The 21,406-nt window shown below is 45.0% G+C and overlaps 1 protein-coding gene across 2 annotated transcripts; it reads right to left on the bottom strand.

Moving 5' to 3' along the window:
* Window positions 1-275: 275 nt before the first annotated feature.
* Window positions 276-21,364, bottom strand: ANKRD66 (ankyrin repeat domain 66). Of its 2 annotated transcripts, none has more exons than XM_090031238.1 (4): window positions 21,314-21,364; window positions 16,600-16,759; window positions 14,938-15,166; window positions 276-2,434 (listed from the first exon to the last, which is right to left on the bottom strand). In XM_090031238.1, exons 2-4 carry the CDS (start codon window positions 16,736-16,738, stop codon window positions 2,254-2,256), a joined length of 549 nt encoding a protein of 182 aa, XP_089887364.1. In that variant the 5' UTR covers window positions 16,739-16,759; window positions 21,314-21,364; the 3' UTR covers window positions 276-2,253. The 2 variants fall into 2 exon arrangements, with proteins under 2 accessions (XP_089887364.1, XP_089887354.1); XM_090031228.1 differs by lacking the exon at window positions 21,314-21,364 and adding an exon at window positions 16,945-17,030.
* Window positions 21,365-21,406: the final 42 nt, after the last annotated feature.

Genomic DNA, 21,406 nt, shown 5'->3' with positions numbered 1-21,406 from the left:
GCCAATTTGCCATTGGCAAATTGACAATCCCATTGCACAGGAAAGGGGGCAAAGAGGCCAAGAAAATAGCCCCTTTTCATTTTCCCAGGGGTGCCTTGAAGCTAAAAAGGTTGAGAAATGCTGCTTTAGAACAAGAGCTAGCATCCAAACACGCACCTCAGGTTACACTGGCGTAAATCTAAGTTCTGGGATGATGTAATGGACAGTGAGATACAGTTTCAAGGAAAGATGTCACACAAAACACATGAGCAGTGCAGTGTTCATACTGATATTTTAATTAAAAGATGACAAATTAGTTTGATAGGACAAATGGGACCTGTCTATATACTGTAGTTATTGCTCTGCCATGAACTTCAGGCGTCCTATAAAAACAACTCATCACTGTTCACGCTGCACCCAGGTGTTTCATGAAAAAAATGCAAATAATTGGTGAGTTACACTGACATCAGGTAAGAGAATACTTTTCACATTTACATTCACCAGAATGCAGGTGCTTCATTTTGAAAGCAAACATCTCTATTGGCTTTTTCGGTAACACACACACACACACACTATATATATATATATATATGTATATATATATAATTGAATCATAGAAAATTAGGATTGGAAGGGACCTCAGGAGGTCATCTAGTCTAACTCCCTGCTAGAAGAAGGACCATCACTAACTAGATCATCCCAGAAATCATCCCATGCTGGAGTCAACCAGGAGCACAACCGTTCCTATGTTCCATGGTGTAACCCTATGAAATAAACAGGAATTGTTATCATCAGGGACCCAGGTGTTATATTTCCCATGGAAAAACAGAGTAAAACATTGATTTCCCACCTTACCAGAGGAAAAAGTGGGTTTCTCATTTTAGTGGAGAAACCCATGGATTTTGCAGTTTTGCAATGAGCCTCCTGCAGGCTGGCAGAGCTCCAGCCTGGAGGGGGCTGGGTGGTAATGGGAGCAGGGTGGTCTGGCAGGGGGTGCCACATGCATGTATATGTACATGGACTCCAGGCAGCCTGGAGAGCAGCTCCTGTAGGCAAGTGGAGGCTGGGGATCGAGGCCCCCATAGTGAGGGAGTGGGGGAGGGAGCTGGGCAGGGCTGGGGCTGAGGCTCCTGTCCGGCCAGGTGGTGCATGGGGCTTGGGGCTGCAATGTGTGGCCACAGGGCCCCAGCGTGGAGCGGGATGGGATCATGGGTGGCTCATTCGGGAATTGTGGAGTGGCTCCCCACCACTGCGTGCACTCCCGGGGTGCAGGGAGACCCATGCCCCCCAGATCTTTACGTGGGGCAGAGGCAGGTGCTCACTGCATGCTACAGGCTCAAGTTCCCCACCCTGCTGCCCTTCCCTGGGGCTTCTGCAGCCCAATGGGTGCAACCTGGTGCTGCAGGGCAAAGCAGGGCTGTGCAGGAAAGCTGCTTGCCACTGTGAACTCTGTGCTGCCCTGGCAACACATCCCCTGGGCGCACAACAGCAGTGAGGGCAGCGGCACGGGGTTGTGCCCCTCACCACTGCTGCACACTCAGGGGACGCATCACCAGGGCAGCATGGAGCTTGCAGCAGCAAGGAGCTTCTCCACGCAGCTCTCCTGTGCCCTGCAGTGCCAGGTTGCACCCAGAAAGTGGAGGCCCTGGGAGAGGGTAGCAGGGCAGAAGCCTGAGCCCACAGCAGGCAACCCACTCTGCCTCCACCCCATGCACAGATCGGGGGGCACAGGTCCTGCCCCCCACCCACAGGAGCCCACAGCAAGCAAGCAGGCAGAAGACCTGGGTCCTTAGCCCTATAGTCCTGGCAGCTAGGGGTCCCCTCTGGCAGAACTGCGGGGGCAGGGGGCTGTGGGTGGGAGTGAAGGGCTGGGGGGGCTTCCATTTTAATCACAGATTTTGAGGGGTTTATCAGAATTTGCAATATTTTATCAGAAAATTTGCAATTATTTTATCAGGGAAAACCAGGATCCCTGGTTATCATTTATGAGCGCGAGATCATGCATGTTCACCAAATCACAGAACCAGCACATATATGTCAAAATTTCCAGGTTTCTAGCCCTCCCACTTTACATGGGGTAAGAACATAAGGATGTAAATAGGCAGAGACCCAACTCAAAAACTGCCACTGTTGCTCATAGGTACCACACATCACAGCGCCTTCTGAGAGCCATCCGCTTTTTCACCCTCATTTATTTCATACTCCAGACATGTCTGGAGTCTGCTAGCATCTTCATGCCCACCCACAGGCTCTCTCTGTCTTTCTAAGGAATCCCTATTTTTTCAACCTCTTTCCTACATTTTTCTGCTGAGAGCAGTGTGCATGTTTCTTTTGGGCGCAAGGTGTAGTTTTCTCAAGCTCTTCTTTCTTGTGTTCCCAATCTTCATCCGTTTGGTCCAACTGAATTCCCTTCCGGGCTGCTGTCAGACGGTAGTTCCTGCACTCCACCTCAGCTCTGAAAAAAAGACAAGCGCATCACCTTCATCGGAGCACAGTCACACCAAGCTTTTAGGTCAAAATTGGTCCCCAAACTTTAAGTGACATCTTGGGCTACCAGGATTAGGGCACACCAGTTTTTGTAGCCCTCATTTGTAGTAGAGAACACAACGGAGTGAGTTGTCTCACATCACATCCACCCATATTGGTCTCCTCAGCCCTAATTACCTTGTGCACCTTTACAGCCGCATCAGCTGAGGGCACTGCTCAGTTTAGCACCAGAAGCTCAAACTCACTCTTCTGGATCTTTACTGAAACACTTTAACCAGTTTGTTAAAATAGTCTAAATACATTGCAAACTGCTCACCCACAATATTTCAATGGAAAATAATTGACTTATCATCCTTAATTTCCCCTTTTTTTAGTACGGAGTATTAATGACTATTAGAGGTGACTCAGAACCAGAACGCCTGATCTGCACAGCACTGAAGTCTGGAAAAGCTGGGATCCAAATTTGGTGGCTGCCTCCAAAATGGTCTGAGCTGAAACTGAAATGTTGATAAATTTTGGATTCAAAACCCGAGCTAAAACCTGGCAACTCACACCTCGCCACGTGCATTGTGTTGCTTTATCCAGTACTGTAATTCCATACACTTCGTAGGATATGGTTTGAATTGTTTTTAGTTATAAAAATAAAGCAGCACTGTAGAAATTCAAGGTTTAGACTCAAAAGTTAAGTCACCAGGACTGACTGTCGAGACTCACTCAGCCAAACATGTACCAAGCATGTCAAGCTGCCCTGTGCTTTCCAAGCTTTCACCTCTGGTTTGGAGGTTGTCTGCATGATTTCTACAGTATGAGAGTAGAGAGCATCAGCTGCTGCATCCTCATCCCTCTGAAATGGAGAATGTCCAGACCAATCTCATACTTGCTCCTAGAGGCATAGCCTGTGTCTTTGTGGGCTGAGCCAGTACTGGGAATATCCACCGCTTCACGATGAGGTGCTGGTGTGCCCACCACCCAGGTCATTAATACAGCAGCTGCTAGATGCAAGGACCCTCACACACTGCCGGACTGCGGCTGGTTGTCACTACATTTATTATTTGAAGCCTTATTTGGGTATTGTAAAGCATGATGCCCTCTCTCATCATAAATACTGTTAATTTTATAGCTTGGCTTAGCCAATATTTTGGTGCTGACAATTTTCTTAACTTCATTGTGTTTCTCCACAGATATTTTCTTGATTATATAAGCAATTCCAAATGAAAGAAGGTGTTGAATCTGTTTTTTACTATACAAACTACCAAGGCATCATCATAACATTTACCTGTCTTTACCTTCAGAGACCGAGGCCACTGAAAAACACATCTCTTGTCTTTTGAAAAGAAACTGGGAAAAAAACTTTTAAAAATTATGTTTTAAAAAATCTAAAAAATATATTTAAAAATTTAGTTACCTTGCACCAAAATAAATTGGGGGAAAATCAACAGAAAAAAAAAATGAAGCTATGTTAGTTTAAAACTGGTGAAAAGTGAGATAAGTAACCAGTTCTTTCTCTGCTTGTATGTGATTCTGGTTTGAACTTTTTAAGTGTATTCTCTTTATGTGTGTTATTTAATGTCAAAAGACAAAACTGGAAAAGAAACCTGAAACCTTGCAGACATTTTTTATGATGGTCAAATCAGTTGAACTGGTTTCAGCAAACAACTAGAAAATACATACTAAGAAATAATGAAGCATTAGCAAGGGGGAGATGAGTGATTTAATCAGCCTTCTTCACCTCTAAATTTAAAAAATTATAGGCAAGTTATTTTGATCACTTACTTTATTCGTATTACTGAAGTGAAAGACATCCTTTCATTCTGAAGAAACAAAGGACTTCACAACTATGGCCAAAGTGGTAGACACGGTGTCACTGACTAGCAGCCACCTCTGGCATGTAGGGGTCCAACCAGGTGAACAGCTGGCACTTAAACTGCATCTAACAATGAGGTATAGTAGTTTTTGCCTGTTGAAACCATCCTGAATTAGAAGAGGTGCCAGAAGATCTTTACTGTCCAGAACGTACAGAGAGGGACCTCAGTTCTTAGTGTTCATCACCCAAGAGATCTTCACATATCACTGATCTGATGAAATGACGACCCTAGCCAGCTATACAGGAGTCATCCTAGAAATTGCCAGAAATTTAGGTTATTTTACATCTGATGGTCAGACTCTCAAACAACGTTAGGAAATTGATCAATGATTTCTTAGTGACAAATCCTAGTTAACGGTGTGGTGGTAGTTTCAATCCATTTCAGAAGATTATCACTGATTACTGACATCTCTTAATCAAACAGACCCCAGTAGGATCAATAAAAGACTATCTGAATGAGAAGCCAGATTTCTTTCCTGGAGCAGCAACTGCAGCATCAGCATGCAGCATTTTGAAATTAAAAAGAAAGCACACTACAGATTTAGTCTTTCTCCTGCCTTTCCTGTTGCCTAGCTAGGTGCCCACTTGCAAAACAAATAGAAAAGAACTCAGCCACAAGGATTTGCTAGTGCATATTAAACCTAATGGAAAGTGTGTTTGTACTGCCTGGCATGACTCCCTGGGCTTCTGTAGAAATCGTTTGCACTCTATATACAGGTATTTGCATGACATATAAATATCACTTGGTAGTAACAGAATATGCCTCAAATTTACATGACTAATAAATCTGGTCCCTTAAGCAAAAGGAACAACCCCATGCATAGTGAGTGAGAGTGAGTGAGTGAGTGAGTGAGTGAGTGAGTGAGTGAGTGAGTGAGTGAGTGAGTGAGTGAGTGAGTGTGTGTGTGTAGGTTTTCACTACACAATTTACAGAAAGAAAGTAGTGCATCCATCACCCAGATCCATCACATTACTTCATGAAGATACTTACAGGACTCAAATTCTGTACTACACTAAGAATAGATGGCAACAGTTGTGAAGCTGCTAGCACTGGCCTCTCTTCCCCATCAACTATAGCTTTTCTGGTGATTCACGGATGCATGACTCATCAGCATTTGGGTAAATACTTTCATTCAGGCTGTAAATTACATTAACTGGGTCAAAAACAGATGCCTGAACTCAAGCGATAAGATTTTAACCGTTCTGGGTATTTCCAGACTTTGCTTCTTGAGCGCATCGGCACTAAAGATTTTCTGCCAGGCGGTCTTGCCTAGGTTCTTTCATCTCAGCTGTGTGTCCCATGCATTCAGTGCTTGCTTCTGGCTCCTAAGCTCATCTAGCCTCTGATTCTCTGCCTGCTTGTGTGTTTTTTACTACGTGAAAATTGCAGATTTCAGCCAACCTTGCTTCATCCATCTAAATCTGCGAATCACCAGGCAGATACCACGGCTGCTCCTGGTATCTGGGCTTTTCTCATTAGTCGTCAACCTCCCTTGTTTTGATAATCCTTACAAAATGCAATGTGATCTTTGTATTACCCATACCCTAGGAAATAACACCACAAACGATGTGATCTAGGAGGCAGATGTCGTGAATCTGTTCCTTTTCTACAGCACTGGATTTTCTGCGGCTTTCACCATCTTCATCATTTCTGCCCTTCTCCTGCTTTTCTCTCTCTGGAGATGCACTGCTCTGGAAGATGCAACACAGCTTCAGGAACCCCGGCGTGCAAGCTAGCGTTCAGGCGTGAAAAGCATCATGTCTGTCTTCATCATCAACCTTGTATAATTTATATCTTTGTTTTTCTTATCGACAAATATATTTCAGCTGAGCAGGTTTAGCAGTCATTTCTGTGTAAATGTTCAGTGTAAATCTCTGTCCTACAATACAGTCCATTGTCTTAATTTGGGGTAAGCCCAAATTGAAGATGGCATTCATTAGCCACGTACACAATGCTGGGTGTACGTATGTTCTTACTGGGTCGTGTTTTATAAAATAGACCTCAGAGAGAGACCAACAGAAGGGAAATGTCTCTCTTTAAAAAAAATCTGTTGTCCAAAAATCAGGGGCTGGCTTTTCTCTTATACCACTGTAAATTAAAGATGATTACACGTGCGCATATGCACATACATGCACACAGATGTGTACATACATATGCTGGCTAAAGTGGGAGCAAGATCAAACCCCTTTATCCTCTTTGCTGGTATGTGCTATTATGAACTGTCACCTAATTCTTAATTTATTGTCTGTTAAAAAACTCAGAAAATTAAAGCCAATCCAGATCTCTTCAGAGAACAATTTTCTCGGGACCACTCATTAAAGTGCAGTGGAGAAGAAGACCATACGATGAATTCACCATGGATGCATATTTTACCTGTTCCCCATATTGTATCCTCTGGTTGGCAAAATATATATTTCATGATGTTATGTCTGTGGCATTTTATATGTGGTGCAACTAAATATAGGACCATTAAAATGTGGCCACCTTGAGTTGTTGAATGGCTTTATCCAGGCACCCAATTGGCATATAACAGGGGTGTCAAGCCTGTGGGTCTGGTCCACAGAGCCACATAATCTGGACCCTGGTGCTGGCTGAGCCAGACCAGCTCCATGCTGCCCATGACACTTGCTAGGGCTGGTCCAGGGCTGCACCACCCACGGTTTTCACTCTGGCCAAAGTCCCAGATTGGCCCAGCTGGTGCCACGTGCACTGGATCAGGCATTTGGGAGGGGGATCCACAGGCTTAATCTGGGCTGTGGATTGGCCCTGCACCACTTGTCTAGTCTGCAGAGCCAAATGAGTTTGATACCCTTGGCATATAGTCTGTTGCACCCAAATACAGAGGAAAAATACTGCTTGGCAATGCACTGAAATGATCAGGGTTTGAAATACAAGACAGGCCTGGGGCAGGTGAGGCCCCCCATAAGAGATGAGACCCTGGGCCACCCCACACCTTTCTAAGCAGCTCAGGTGACGGCAGTGGTGGCTCCTTCAGGCTTCCAGTTGCCACCTCCACAGATCCCCCACAATGAGTCAGGGTGCCATTTAAACCCTGGAAACGATGCTGTTTCATACAAAACCAAATACAGAGAAAAATATTGGATAAAGATACACAGAAAATTAGTATCATTTCAATGCAAGGTGGAGAAAGAAACCTCAGTTCTTAAGCTTCATCAGACAGGGCGGCCCTGCCAGGAACTCAGCGCATCTCCTAGAAAGGATGAACGGCTGTGACATTTCTGCTCAGTTCAAGACTGGGCCTGGGATTCAAGACTCAGCCAGGCAATCGCAGTACTTCAGACACAGTGCTTAGAAGGCACACAAACCCTATTCACGGCACTTTGAAAATCTTCCCCTAGATCTCAAATCCGTCTTTTGGAAAATAAATGATAGTTTTCTAGGGAGAAAGCCAGGAGGGGACAAACCAAGAGATGCTGTGGATCCCTGAGGACTTTATTCCTACAGTTCATTGCTGTTCATGAAAAGCAAGTTAGGTTTCCTTCTTGGAATTTAATGAGAGGAAAGACAAAAGGATCTGATACTGCTCCAGCGTTGTCATTTGTACTTGGTGAATCTACAGTGGGCCTAAAATCCTTCTGCATGGGGGTAAATCCCTACCAGCATTCCCCACACATTTATGGTGATAGTTACATTTTATACCCAGCTTGCACTGGTGGAAAGGATAAGACAAGAAAGAGCAGAGGAGAATCTGACTCATCAACAAGGATCCTGGTTTTCTCTGATTTAAAAAAATCCCGTTTTCAGTTTTAAAAAAAAAAACTAACCCCAAATCTACATTTTCCATGTTTTAAATGAAACACCACTAATATATAGATGTATATATAGTAATGTTTCATCTTAATCATGGAAAAATGTGGATCTGGAGTTACTTGTTTTTAACCAAAAATTGGGGATTTTTTTAAATCATAGACAACCAGGATCTCTGCTCATCAACCTGTTTTTCAGAAAATTAATATTTGTACTTGTTCTCCCTGTATTTTGGCTATCTAATTGACCTTTATGCCTTAAAACATTCAGGGTCAGACCCACCATTTGAGTCAACTGGCAGATTCAATTTGGAGCTCTGCAGGTTTATACCCACATGGGATATAATCTGAAAGATTTCCCGTTAAAAAACCTTTTATTTCAGAATGGGTTTTGCCATTGTGTAGGCTTCTCTGCTCTTGGAAGTTGATGGGATTTGAAATGAAATAGCCATCCAAGTAAATGAGGGTAAAAGATGGAAATATGGAAGCTCCCATTTATTCTAAGTTTCCTTTGCTGCACTCTGGATTGGAAAGGGCCCTAGGTACACATGAATATCTGGCCTGAACTATTTGAACAGCCAGTTTTAAAACATGGGAAATACAATATTAGAACCACCAGTAAGGTAAAAGAGACAGAAAAGCTGGGAGGTCATTTTAGGATACACTTTGGATGAAATCTCTCATGATAGATATGATGCAGTGGAGGTACGAAATATTCAAAGATTATATAAATGTGGGCAGTGGCACAGATACTTGGAACATCCAATGATTACTGTATGATTGCTGTGTTATATATTTATTTATGGGCTAGTTAAAGGCTGTATCCCTAGATCAATGGGTTAGTTTAGGAATTAAAGCCATTGTTGGAGTATGGATAGTAGGTACAAAACAGTAATATAGGCAGACAAGTTCACAGAGGTTTCCTTTTCTGGGTGAAACAGCCTATCCTGGTCTGTTGTGGTTCACAAAGCCTGATAAAGAACCGCAAACAATATTAAAAACCCACCCCTGACCTGAGGGAGAAACAGATTATACACACTGGATCAGAGAAGTTACAAACATGAGACCACGTCATTGGGCTTCAATACTATAAACATCTGATAAGCTAAGCACATGTGTAAGCTGTTATCTTAATATATGTTTTTATCTCTAACGCCTGTGTTTTAAATAAAGACTCTACAGCTAGCTTCTCGCTATCAATGTCCCTGTCCCAGGGGAAGACAGAGCTGCAAGTGTTCGGATAAACTCAGGCCTGTGCAGATAGTCACAGTGAATTGCATGGAAACCCAAGTTTAAATCCCAAGTTAAGAGGCAGAGGAACATGTACTTCTTCCCTTAAAAAGGTGACAGGTAGAGACCCAAGAACAGTACCTTGAGGTCCAGAGGTGACGCTAGCCCTGAAACTGTGACACATTACACTAACTGAAGTTGCACTGTTTCTCGAAGATCTGAGATGGTCCAGCTGCACGAAACTGGAAACAGTCATGAGCCAAATCAGCAAGGAGAAAGGCTTAAAACAGGAAAATGTGAATGACAAGTGGGAACTTGTTACAAGGACTCAGATCCTATGTCCCACCTCTAAGGCTCTCCCACACTTAGCGTGAAAATGGCATGTCCCACCTTGGCCATCCGGGGAAATGCACAGTGCTCCTGTTCCCTCAGTAGGCAATCTAGTGACACTGTATTTTTTCCCCTCTTGGTTGCCTAGTAGACCAGCCTGCCCAGGGCCTGGGCCTGAAGCCACTGGACTGCTGACTCCCTGGGCAAGTGTCTTAATCACTAAAGTTATTGAACCACCTCCCATCCTCCTTTACAGGAAACAAATGGAAGAAAAGGGAACTTGAGAGTAAATTTTATAAATCACATAAAATTTTACAAAATTGTACAAATGGGTAAGGGAAGAAGCAGGCCACAAGAAGAACATTAAGGCCAGCAGAGATAAAAACAATAAGGAGACTCTCAAGTGTATTGGAAACAAAAGGAAGTCTAGCAATAATACTGGTCCTTCATTGGATGGAAATAGAAGAAGGTTCAATAAAATACAAAAAAAAGGAGAAGATTTAGCTAACATTCACGCTCTAAAGTTGAGAAAAAGACAGATGATATATCATATGATGAAGCGGATGACACACACTATTCTTCCAGCCTGTAAGGAAAATGTTAAACCAAAGTTACTAAGGATCAACATTTTTAAATCAGCAGAATCAGATAACTTATTGCGATGAGTTTCAAGAGAGAGTTGTCCAAGCACTCTTGGGACCTTTAATGTGGATTTTCAATAGTTCTCGGTACACTGGGAAAGTTGCAGAGAGATGAAAGAAATCTAATGTTATGTCACTATGTAAAAAGGTGTGTGGGTTACCCAAATAATTACAGGCCTTTCAGTTTGACATAATTATGGGCAAAATAATAAAATGGCTAATGCTGGACTTAAGTACTAAAGGATTACAGTTTGGCAATATAATTAATGCCCATGAACATGGTTTTACAGAAAATAAACCTTGTCAAATTAATTTCATACCTTAAATTTCAAGTCTGACTGACAGTGGCAATAGCACTGATGCAACATAAGAAAGACTTTCATAAAGCATTTGAATTGATACAGCACAAAATTTTGAAGAAGAAACTAGAGCATAAAATTAGTGTACATTCAATGGATTATAATCATCAAGCCAGTGTGTTTCTGTTAGAGTCCTGCAAAGATCACTACACTAGTATGCATTTTCAGTGATGACTTGGGGGGGTAGGGGAAAACATTGTTGCTGAAGACTTGTACAGATGACACAAAGGTGATGGGAGTGGTAAATGGTTCAGAGCAAGCTGGACTGTTTGGTGAACTAGGCACAATCAAGCAATCTGGGTCAGATCCTATTCTATATACATAAGCAGATGTAGGTGCCTAAATGCAATTGTACTCCACCTGGTTTGATTTCCTGATAATCCTTTAATGAATCCTTTAATGAAACTCTTAGCTTTACTTACGTCCCAAAAAAGCAACGAGGAGGAGGAGAACTCATCCACCTTTTGTATTAACAAGGAGTCGGGGTGGAATAGATGCCCTCTAGCGGAATTAGATGTGATCCTAAGTGTTTTAATATAGCCAAATGTAAAATAATCTATCTAGGGACACTTACAGGAGGGAGGACTCTGCAAAGAAGTGATTCTGACCAAAGTGATTCTGGAAAGAAGCTGGGAGGTCAGTAACCAGCTGAACATGAGTTTCTAGCGATGCTCTGGCAAAAAGAGCTAAAGTGATCTTTGAACGTACAGGATAAAAATGAATATCAATGAGGAGGAAGCAAGCTGGCATGATTGCTGCTACAGTCAGAATCGCTGTTTTCACGAGCTCAAGTAAAGCAGCGCAGTTCCAGCCAAGCCAATACCAGCCTGTACCAGCCGAGCCCCTGACTCAGCTGAGCATATTTTTAGAACAGCCTACGTAAAGACGTACGTGACTGACATATGACATTACCACAGATCTATAGGGAAACACTACGGTGACTCTTTCAAATGTCCTCAGATATCATTTCTGTATGTATTTCTACATTTCTATTTTAACGCATCCCTTAAAAGGTTTATACTCCAAAGGTGAGAAACGGCAAAACCCTTGAACATTATAGAAAGAGTTTGGCCCGATGAATCTGGCTAACCTCAGATGAATAACATGTCCTATGAATATTAAGCTTGAAAATGTACGGATGTGTGTTCAATTTCGTGTTACGCACAGTTAATCCGGTAGTTTGAAAATTTTGGATTTTTTCTGGAATGAAAATTAGGGCCATTTTTATTCCTTCTTTTATAAATCATTTGGGCCATTTGTAGATGTGCTCACCATTTTCAAAACCAGGTTAACCAATTCATACCACACAGTTCGACTCTAATTTCAATTCAAATTAAGTGTTAATAAACGATCAAGGGGATTTGCCTCCTTCTTCACAGACCAGTAGCCCATGTGCTTGGGCAAGGCTGAGGGCTTAGTCAGGGTTTGGATACTTAAGTCACCTCTGAGGTGTTGTTGGCACATTTGACTTCGTAAAGGTGTTACTTTGTGCCTGATTGCCTTTGTTGTGTTGCAAAAAAACCAATGGAGTTTCCCTTGGGGGGATGGATATTTGCAATGCTTATCTGCATTCCCAAGGGATGCATAGCTGAGTTCCTAAGAACTGTGTTTCCTAAAAGCAAGGCTGTATATACATGCTCCAAAGTCCAGACAGACACACTTCGCGACTTCCTCTTTGCTGATGACTGTGCGTTATGTGCAGGCTCACAGGCTGACATGCAACTATCCATGGATCTACTCCCATCAGCTTGTGACAACTTCAGACTCACTATTAATACGAAGAAGACTAAAGTGATGTTTCAACCTGCACCTGGCACAACACCCCAGGAGCCACACATCTCAGGTGAAGGCCAACAACTGTCAATGGTCACCAAGTTTGCCTATCTAGGCACCACGCTCTCCCATGCTGCCCACATTGATGACAAAGTCAATGCGAGATTAGTGAAAGCTAGTGTGGTCTTCAGCAGACTCCGTAAGTCAGTCTGGGACCACAGAGGCATCAGAAGGTCGACAGAACTGAAGGTTTACAAAGCCATCATCCTTCCAACCCTCCTTTACGCCTGCGAAACGTGGACCATTTACCAGTGTCACGCCAAGAAACTAAACCCCTTCCACCTGTGCTGCCTGCAAAAGATACTAAAAAGCAAGCGGCAGGACAAGATCCCGGACGCCAAGGTGCTTGGAAGATCAACTCTTCCCAGTATTCACACCCGACTGACACTGGCACAGCTAAGATGGGCCGGCCACGTCTCAAGAACGCCCAACACTCGCCTGCTGAAGAAAGTCTTCTACGGTGAAGTGTCAAATGGAGTACGCTTTCGTGGTGCACCAAAGAAGCAGTACAAGGACACCCTAGAGCTGTCCCTAAAGGGTTTCAGCATCAACCCAGAGTCATGGGAGCAAATTGCTCGTGACCATCCATCCTGGAGGTCCCAAATCCAGAACGGAGCATTAGCCTTTGAACAGCAATGCATGGCAGAAGCAATGAAAAAACGAAAACCTCCATATCCAGTCTTCACCGCTCTCCCGCCCCTGCTGCAGCAAATTGTTTCAAGCAAAGATTGGACTTATAAATCCCCATGTACTCACCTAACCTAGCCTCCACCCACCTTCCTCCTCTTCCCTTTTCTCCTTTTCTCTTTCCTCTCTTTCCTCCCTCCCCTCCCCCTGCCGGATGCAGTCGTCCTCGCCCACGAAGGACAAAAAGTATAGTAGTACATACTGCTAATGAATGCAGTTAAAATTGCCTAATTCAGACTGCCCTAGTCTGCATTAACTTTAATCCTGATTCAATGAGGATTAGTTCATTCAGACTGGAGCCTATTCTTCATTCGGATGAGAGCCATCTGCGTGTATATAGTGACAGTTGTAATCCGGATTCTAACCCCGATCTCCCACAAACATGCAGTATTTACATGCATCACAGGGAGAACAAGGCCTCATCTTAGGACCGTGCATCACACTTGGGAGCTGTGAGAAACGGTTGTGCAGGGAGCCCGGCTGGGACACGGACAGCATCACTCGCATGTAGCAGCGGCTCTGCTCCCTGCCCGGAGTCTCTGCCCCCCCCTTCCCCTCCTCTCCCTTGCTGGCAGGGAACCAGGGAGCAAAGGAGGAGTCTGCAGGCTGCTGCTGCTGCTGCTGCTTTGGTCTCCAGCCTGCCCCACTGCTGCAGGATGCAGCTGTGCTGGGAGCCTGGCTCAACACCCTGCACCATTCTCTTTCCCTGCCCTACGCCTTTCCCCGCAGGAGAACAAGGAGGGAAGGAGCAGGGCACAGTATGAGCAATCTGCAGGGTACTAAGCTGGGCTCCCAGCACGGCTGCTTCTGGCAGCATGGGGCACAGAAGCAGCTGTGGGGCTCTACCTGTGCCCAGATCAGCAGGGGAAGAAGCAGAAAGAGGAGGCAAATGGTGGGGTGGGAGTCACCGGGGGCAAGGGATGAGGAGCAGAATGCCTGCTCCCCCCCAGCCTACCCGTTTTACCTGCCCCCTATGCCTTGCTTACCCCGCACCTGCCCCCTCACTTCTGCTTTTCCCATTGCCACAGCAGCGAGGGGACAAATTTAAGATGAATTAGATTGGAAAATTATGATACGTTTGTAATTTTTCATGTCTAGAATCTAATTATTGGGGATCATCTTAAATTCAAAGTCATCTTGGAATCGAGTAAATAGAGTAAGTCTTTTTATAGGTGCTCAGCAGCAAATTTCAACGAGCAGTTTTTTCTATAAAAGGCTCTTCCTAAACAGTTCGTTTCATCTATTTATTATTCAGGATGTCTGACCTGGTGCCGTAAAGGTTTCTTTCTGTTACTTCTGGTTTGGTTCCACCAGCTTCTCAAAGCCTGTATCCTGGCCTTATTGTGAGAATTCAAAATTTAAAAGCACCACTTCATGGTGGCAAGCCATTGAAGATAATTCGCTCGAGTCACTCAGTAAAACAGAGAGCTTTCCAATCAACTATCACAGTATGCTCCCTCCCCCCCCATCATGGAAGATACATTCATAACTTACATACTATTTAAACCCAAGATTTGGGTAGAAATGTAAGTCCTGCATGAGTATTTGGCCTGGTTTTCTTTGTAGGAATGAATTTCATTTTCAGCGGCTTCCACTTGCTCTATAGTAGGGTTGGAGCCATGATAGTCAAAGCACCCAAGAGCTTGTCCAACATCTCTCCCAACTATGCAGTTGGTCCAGTAAAAGATATCGAGAAAAACCTTGCCTTTTCCACTTGTTCGTGTGTTGTAGCTGTTTGCAGAGCTGCATTAATACTCACGTTTCTAAGAACTTTACGCAGTCTTTGTGTCCATAGATTTCTGCCACCCTTTTTGGAGTGTCGCCGTAGAGATCGGCAGCATCCACGGCAGCATGCAAAGCATGAAGCATCCTTAGCACACCTGGTCTTCCTGACTCCGCAGCAAAATGAGCTGGAGTCCAACCCATGTCGCTTCTCAAGCAAGGACGAGCACCGTGTTCCACAAGCAGCTTTACCATGTCTGATTGCCCTTATATATGCACAAGGACAAGGGAGGAAAGATAGCTTAAAGGTGAAATATTTAAGACATACCATAACACATATGGAGTTATAATAAATCTGCACCTGCAGACGTGATGCCAACAGCTAAGCTGCACGTATCTCTGCCTTATGAACTTGGATCCCAATACACAAAAGCATCTATGACCTAAGTTGAAAGCTTTGTTTCCTGAACTAGCATCAGGTCTCCAATGCATACTAGACAGAGAACAGTCATGTATACCACATCAGATCTGGCGTTTCATCCATCCCGTGGTTGTGATGCTCACACACAGTAACTGAGAGAGCAAATGTTGGAACTACCTAGACATTTCCTGGCAGAACATGTTGCACCGGAAAAAGCCGATTCAGCAAAAGCAAAATGTTTTATAGAAATGTGTTGCTTTCAACAAAATTTCTCTCTATGAAAACCTGACACAAAGCATTTTGATAGTGTCAGAGGGAACACGCCTATATTCAGAAATGGAACAGTCTCATTTTTCATTCGGAAATGACATTTTATCTGGAGATGCCTTTTATTCTCTTTTTAAGGTATTAAAATATAAAGACTATCAAAATCAAAATAAAGTGGGATTTTGTCTCATGGGATATTTCAAAATTGTTGGCTTTCAGTCTGTTTCAGAATGGGGGAAAAATTCAAAGTCAGGGAATTTCCTATAAAACAGAAAACCCATCTGCTGTCCAACACTATTATACCCTGCCTCTAGTTAGGCAGAGCTCATCCCCCAGCCTCTGTGCGACAGGAATTCAAATCCTAGCAGCTAGACATCGGCCTCAAGTTGTCCAGTTCTATGTGCATGCTATCTACTGGGGATCACAGTGTCGACCATTTACAGCTGTGGAATACGTGCAGCTGCACGGCCAGAATTTAAAAGTCCCCTTATTATGATGTGTTAACAGGGCTTCCCAACCTTTTCCTCAGCATGACCCCATTTAATCATTAGAAATGTTTTACAACCCCAAAACAATGCATTGCGACCCCAAAATTACATCAGCTACCTGTAACATGAATTTTCTGTGGTACAGCCATGATTGCTGCTGCCCCACCGGCTCACTCCCACTCAGGAAACATCAGATCCCAGAAACTCTTTCTGACTTCCCATCTCAGCTGTGCTTCTTGCTGTGTAGTCAGGGGTGCTCCCCATGGCTACATCACTGCATTTCCAAAATTTGGCCCATGATGAACAGAAGCGAGTGGATGGAGTATGCATCACAGCAATGGTCCTAAGCGTGGCCCAGAGTCCACACTGGCATGCCTTAATTATAGCTGTCAGCATGCTGCATAACCTTATTATTAGCTTGCATGGTTAATGCCTCCTTGCTGAAGTAAAGCATCATCGTCGTCATCTTTAATGACACTAATGTTAGCATTTACATGCACAGCTGAGTAGCAGACTGGCTCACCTTTTGCAGCCGCCCAGTGTAGCGGTGTCTTGTCGTTCCAGTCAGCATCTTTGTGATTGGGATCGCAGTGCCCTTTCCTCAGAATCTCATTCACTAAATCATAATCTCCCAGCGCCGCAGCTTCGTGGAGCTCGGTCATGTTGCAGCTTGATGATGAACCCTGGGACCAGAACAGCAAAACCACAAGGTCATGCTTGTGTGTTTACATATTAATTTTTTTGCAACTCACAGCGCCTCGGCGTAAGTGGGTTAGGCAGCATCCAAACAGAAAATGAAGATATTGCCTATTAGGATCCAGTTTCCTCAAAAAACAAAAGAAGAAGGACAGAAGGAAAAGGAACATACCCCATTAATTCCATCTAAAAGCCGTGGTGTGTGATGCACTCTCTCTGGACTCAGGGAAAACTGGTTGCAAGATGTAGGTCTTTAAATAAAACCACAGCCAAAACCATAATGCATTTCTCCACGACGTTGCTAGATCACTCCCAGCTCAGACCAAACATTTGCCTTCAAGGCTGTTGTTACTTCTTTACCATGGAAACTGGCTCCTCCCGCGTTAAAACTGCAGACTTATTATAGGACCTGCTTTGTTGAAAAAGCAAAGTTACTGCACAGATAATGTCCACATCGTTCTGTGCAGGCAACCTGGGCAGTCCATGCTGCTCATGAAAATGGATGAAGTCGTTCTCTGTGGGTGGTGAGCCTTACCTTTGTGCAGGAAACCTGAGGCTAAATTACAGACCAGATACTTATCTCCCAGTCTTGCCAAGGTTAGGGCTGTGCACTTCCATTTCCCCTTTGACGCAGGTCATCACTTACTACCTGCTTTGGTGTTGAACTCCTGCACCTCACATCTCCAGAAAACGGCATTAACTCTACTAGGAACACGGGGAACTCCTTCCAGGGATTTAACCTGCTACAAATGCTGAATGCAATACTCACAGGGTGCGTCTACACGTGTAATTAAGGTGCAGCAATAAGCTCCGGTGTTTAACACGCCAGAGTTTATTGCTCTCAGGTGTACCGTTTGAACATGCACCAGGGACCACAGAGCATTAATGGGGCTCAGAGCAAGCCCCAGGTGGTAGGGGCCTGGGGGTCAACCTGGCCAGCTTAGTGGGCTGCAGAAATGCTGGCTGGGGCACAAGGGTGCTCCTGTGCGGGGCTAGCTGGCAGGCAGCCTCCACACTGAAGCACCCGCGTGCCGCAGCCAGCTGGGTCAGCGTCTACACATGCATCGCTGCACACTACAAAATTTCACAGCAGGATAGTACTTGTATCCTGCTACAGACTTTATTAGTTTCCCGTGGCCTAATAGGGCCGCACGTGTAGATGCTGAGATGTTTGCTGCAGAGCTAATTAGGCAGCTCTGCAATAAATGTCTCATGTTGACACACACTCTTCACTAACCTGCAGCCAGGTTTGGCGATGATTGCAGTTTTTCTGCATGTGGCAAAGTATCTGTCAGCACTGTACAAGCAAAATAGGGTAAAGGGGTTAACTGATTTAACACAAAACCTCCAGGGAGAGAGGTCAGGTGAGCAAGCCAAGAAGGGGAAAAGAGCTATCAAGGTGATGATGACATTAGCCCAAGAAAGAATTGTTGGAGAAAATGACAGACTCTGGTAGTACTGGGCCATCCACATCTGGGAGAGGGTGCAGTAATGTCTTGACAAGGCCTGTGGCGTGTAAGCAACTCTATTATAGACAGGATTTTCTATACAAAGCTATTTACAATAAAAGGTAACAGTTCTTGCTACTGCCCTTGCAAGGGTCTTGTGGATCCTCGTCCTCTTTTGCCAGCCAGACTGTCTCCTGGGATGCCACACTCTGTGGCTGCGTCCACACAAGCGTGGACATTTGGTTCCCCAGGGACAACCAGCAGCGGGACACCTTGTGCCACCACTAGTTGCCATGCGGTCTCTGGATATCCGGGGGTCAAAAAAGCCCCCTGCTCTGCTCCATTACAGCGCAGAGAACACCTGAATGTGCAGGATGTGGCACTGCAGACATGTCTGTGACATCTCATACCGCACAGCCGCGCTCATCTGACATGGCCCATGTGTCCCACTTACTCTATGTCACGGACACATGCCGCAACCTCAGTTGTGGATGGATTGGCTGTATGGTCAGAGAAGAGATACAGGGACTGTATGACCAAACTCCTGACAATGCCCAATATAACAGAATGACACCCCTTGTCAGCCAGGTGTAAAGAGACAGTTTATGAAAGGAGTGTGACTGCTCGAAATAGCAGGGGCCCGGGCAGGATAGCTGGTCTTCAACAGATGATGTCAGTGATTTACCTAAATTGTTTCATCACATCCAAAGGTGATAGCAATTGTACAAAGCCACTAAATGTGCACTTCAAATACCAAGCAGTGCTAACAAACAACACTACAAAAGATGAAAAAACAGTTGGGCAAACTGCAACAAGGATATTAGGTGCTTCCCTGAGAGAGAGAGAGAGATACAGAAATGATATCATCAGGAAATGTCTTGGTGTGAACACCTCTACTGAAAGAGGCAGAGCCAGACTGTGGCAACTAGTACATGCCCTGCCTAGCAGAGGAGGAAATCCAGTACTATAGTCATAGAATAAAACTGAAGCAACAAAGAAAAGGGCAAGGTTGGGACGCAAGGATGAAGTTACGAAAGACTTGAAGAATAAGAACAGAAGATGCCATTGCTTGGAGCAAACGGAGGAAGATCCAAGCAGTTAAAGCTACAGCTGAGTGGGACTGCAGGCTGAAATGAGAGAGACTAACAGTCAGTAGATATACCCACACAGTATTATTTGGCTATACACATTGTGCAGGTGCCCATTGCTTGGCCATGGCAGGGAGTCACCATTTCATGCTGGTGTCCACCCAACATGAGTTCCTTGCTAAACCAATAAGCACATCTTTCTGAATATCTTGTTTTCCCTTACATTTCTAATTACATCCCCTCCTGTCGGGGCATGTGCCTTCCAGAAAAGTGGTCAAAACCAGCCTGCCATTCTTCATCCAGGGGCATCCTAATTATTGTTCCAAGACACAAGTGCCCCAAAGTCATCCTCTAACTTCTTCCATTTTTGATCACCAAACATCTCTTCCCCAGTCACTAAGCCATCAGGAACATTAATTATTGTTTTCATGGACTCCCTTATGACCTCTGACATATCTTAATGGGCCCCTATATGTCTGATGTTACCAAGGACCACGCATCGACAGGTAGTGCTTGTCCCTTCAGTGGCACAGAGCAAGTTGGCATACACAACCTCATGCTTTGTTTCTCATTCTCAACCCACACCTGTCTGCAAGTATCTACCCTCCTTGCTACCTTTCCATGCGAGACTCAAGGCTTCCTGCAATACTGGAAGATACATTAACAGAGTATTTTTCTCAATGATGACCAAGGATGTCCCTTCTCCAGGGGTCATGTTGTAATATGTTAGTTTACCATAGTTTATGTAATAGGTGCTGGCACAGTTGATTATTTCTTTTTATGGGTACGTGTAAACCAAACTTTTGGAAAGCAGACAGTCCAGAAGAGGAAGATGTTGTAAGAAATCTAGGGGGACAAAACGGCATGGGACAGCTAATATCTCTCTCTTGCTCACCCAACTGCCAGCATTTTGATCAAGCGCTTGTAAACCTAACAGCTGTGCTGCTGTGTCCTTAATACGCATTATAACAGTGCCAGCTCATAGGAACAGAGAAAAACAGGGCTGGAAGGAACCGCGGCAGGTCAGCTAGTCCAGCCCAAGGCAGGTTTCTAAACCTTCCCAGACAAAGGTCTGTCTAATCTGCACTTAGAGACTTCAAAATGCAATGCACGTAGTTAGTATGAGTTAGAGCCCAGGTGTTAAACTGACCTCCTGCCCTGGGCCACATCTGGACGGCTGGGGCTCCTCACCGGCTGGAGCTAGTCCAGGGCACGGGGTGGCTCCCACAATGGCAGCAGCGACAGCTCCACCTTCCAACCAGCGCACGCGGCAGTGACTGCGGCAGCTCCAGCTCTCGCTCGGTACACACAGCAGCAGCCGCTCTGGCTCCCGTCACATGCTGCGTGCCCCATTTTGGAGCTGCAGCCACCCAATATGCTTCGTGCTGGCGTGGCAGCTCTGGCACGGAGCACGTGGAGCAGCAGCTGCAGCACGGGGGGGCAGCAGGACCAGCAGCGATGGACCCGGGGACAGAGCGTGGGCAACAGACAAAGGTTGACTGCAGTTGTCGGGCCTCGCTCGTCCTCCTGATCACATAACCACTGGGGCCCCAGGACCTGCAGCAGATCACTGGCCCCAGCCACACACCCCCAACTTTTGGTAGGCAGTCCCCAGCCTAGCTGGCTGGATACAGCGTCTCGGTGGGCCGCGTCCGGCTGAGTGTTTCACACCTGTTTTGGAAAAGAGTAACCCTTAGAGTAACTGTTTAAATGCTACTGCCGGTTGCATATAATGAAGCACGCATAGCTGAACTACATTTAATACAAGAATTTTAGTTGCATCACTGGCACAATCCAAGTTGCAACACCGTCCAGCCCCACAGTCCTAGAAACAGCAGAGCTGCCAAAGACGTCATATAACACCGCGTACAAAAGTGTCCCACCCTGGCTGCGTGCCCATGAATTCCTGGTCTGCAAAGGCTGAGCCCTGAGCAGAAGCCCCAGCAGCTGTGTTTCATAAACTTCCCGCAAACACGGTGCCTCATGGAAAATCTCCTTCACTGACCTTGCCCGGCTTTCCAGCCCCCACTTGAAACGCTTGGCCAAAGATGCATGTGTCAGAAGAAAGGCAGAGTTCAGTCCCTCCCCTTGTGGGAAG

This window comes from Crocodylus siamensis, chromosome 1 (assembly GCF_052110815.1).
Source record: "Crocodylus siamensis isolate JL-2025a chromosome 1, ASM5211081v1, whole genome shotgun sequence".
In the NCBI taxonomy this organism is placed as follows: Eukaryota; Metazoa; Chordata; order Crocodylia; family Crocodylidae; genus Crocodylus; species Crocodylus siamensis.
Note: the sequence above shows the minus strand (reverse complement) of the source record. Positions and strands in the feature narration are given on the sequence as shown.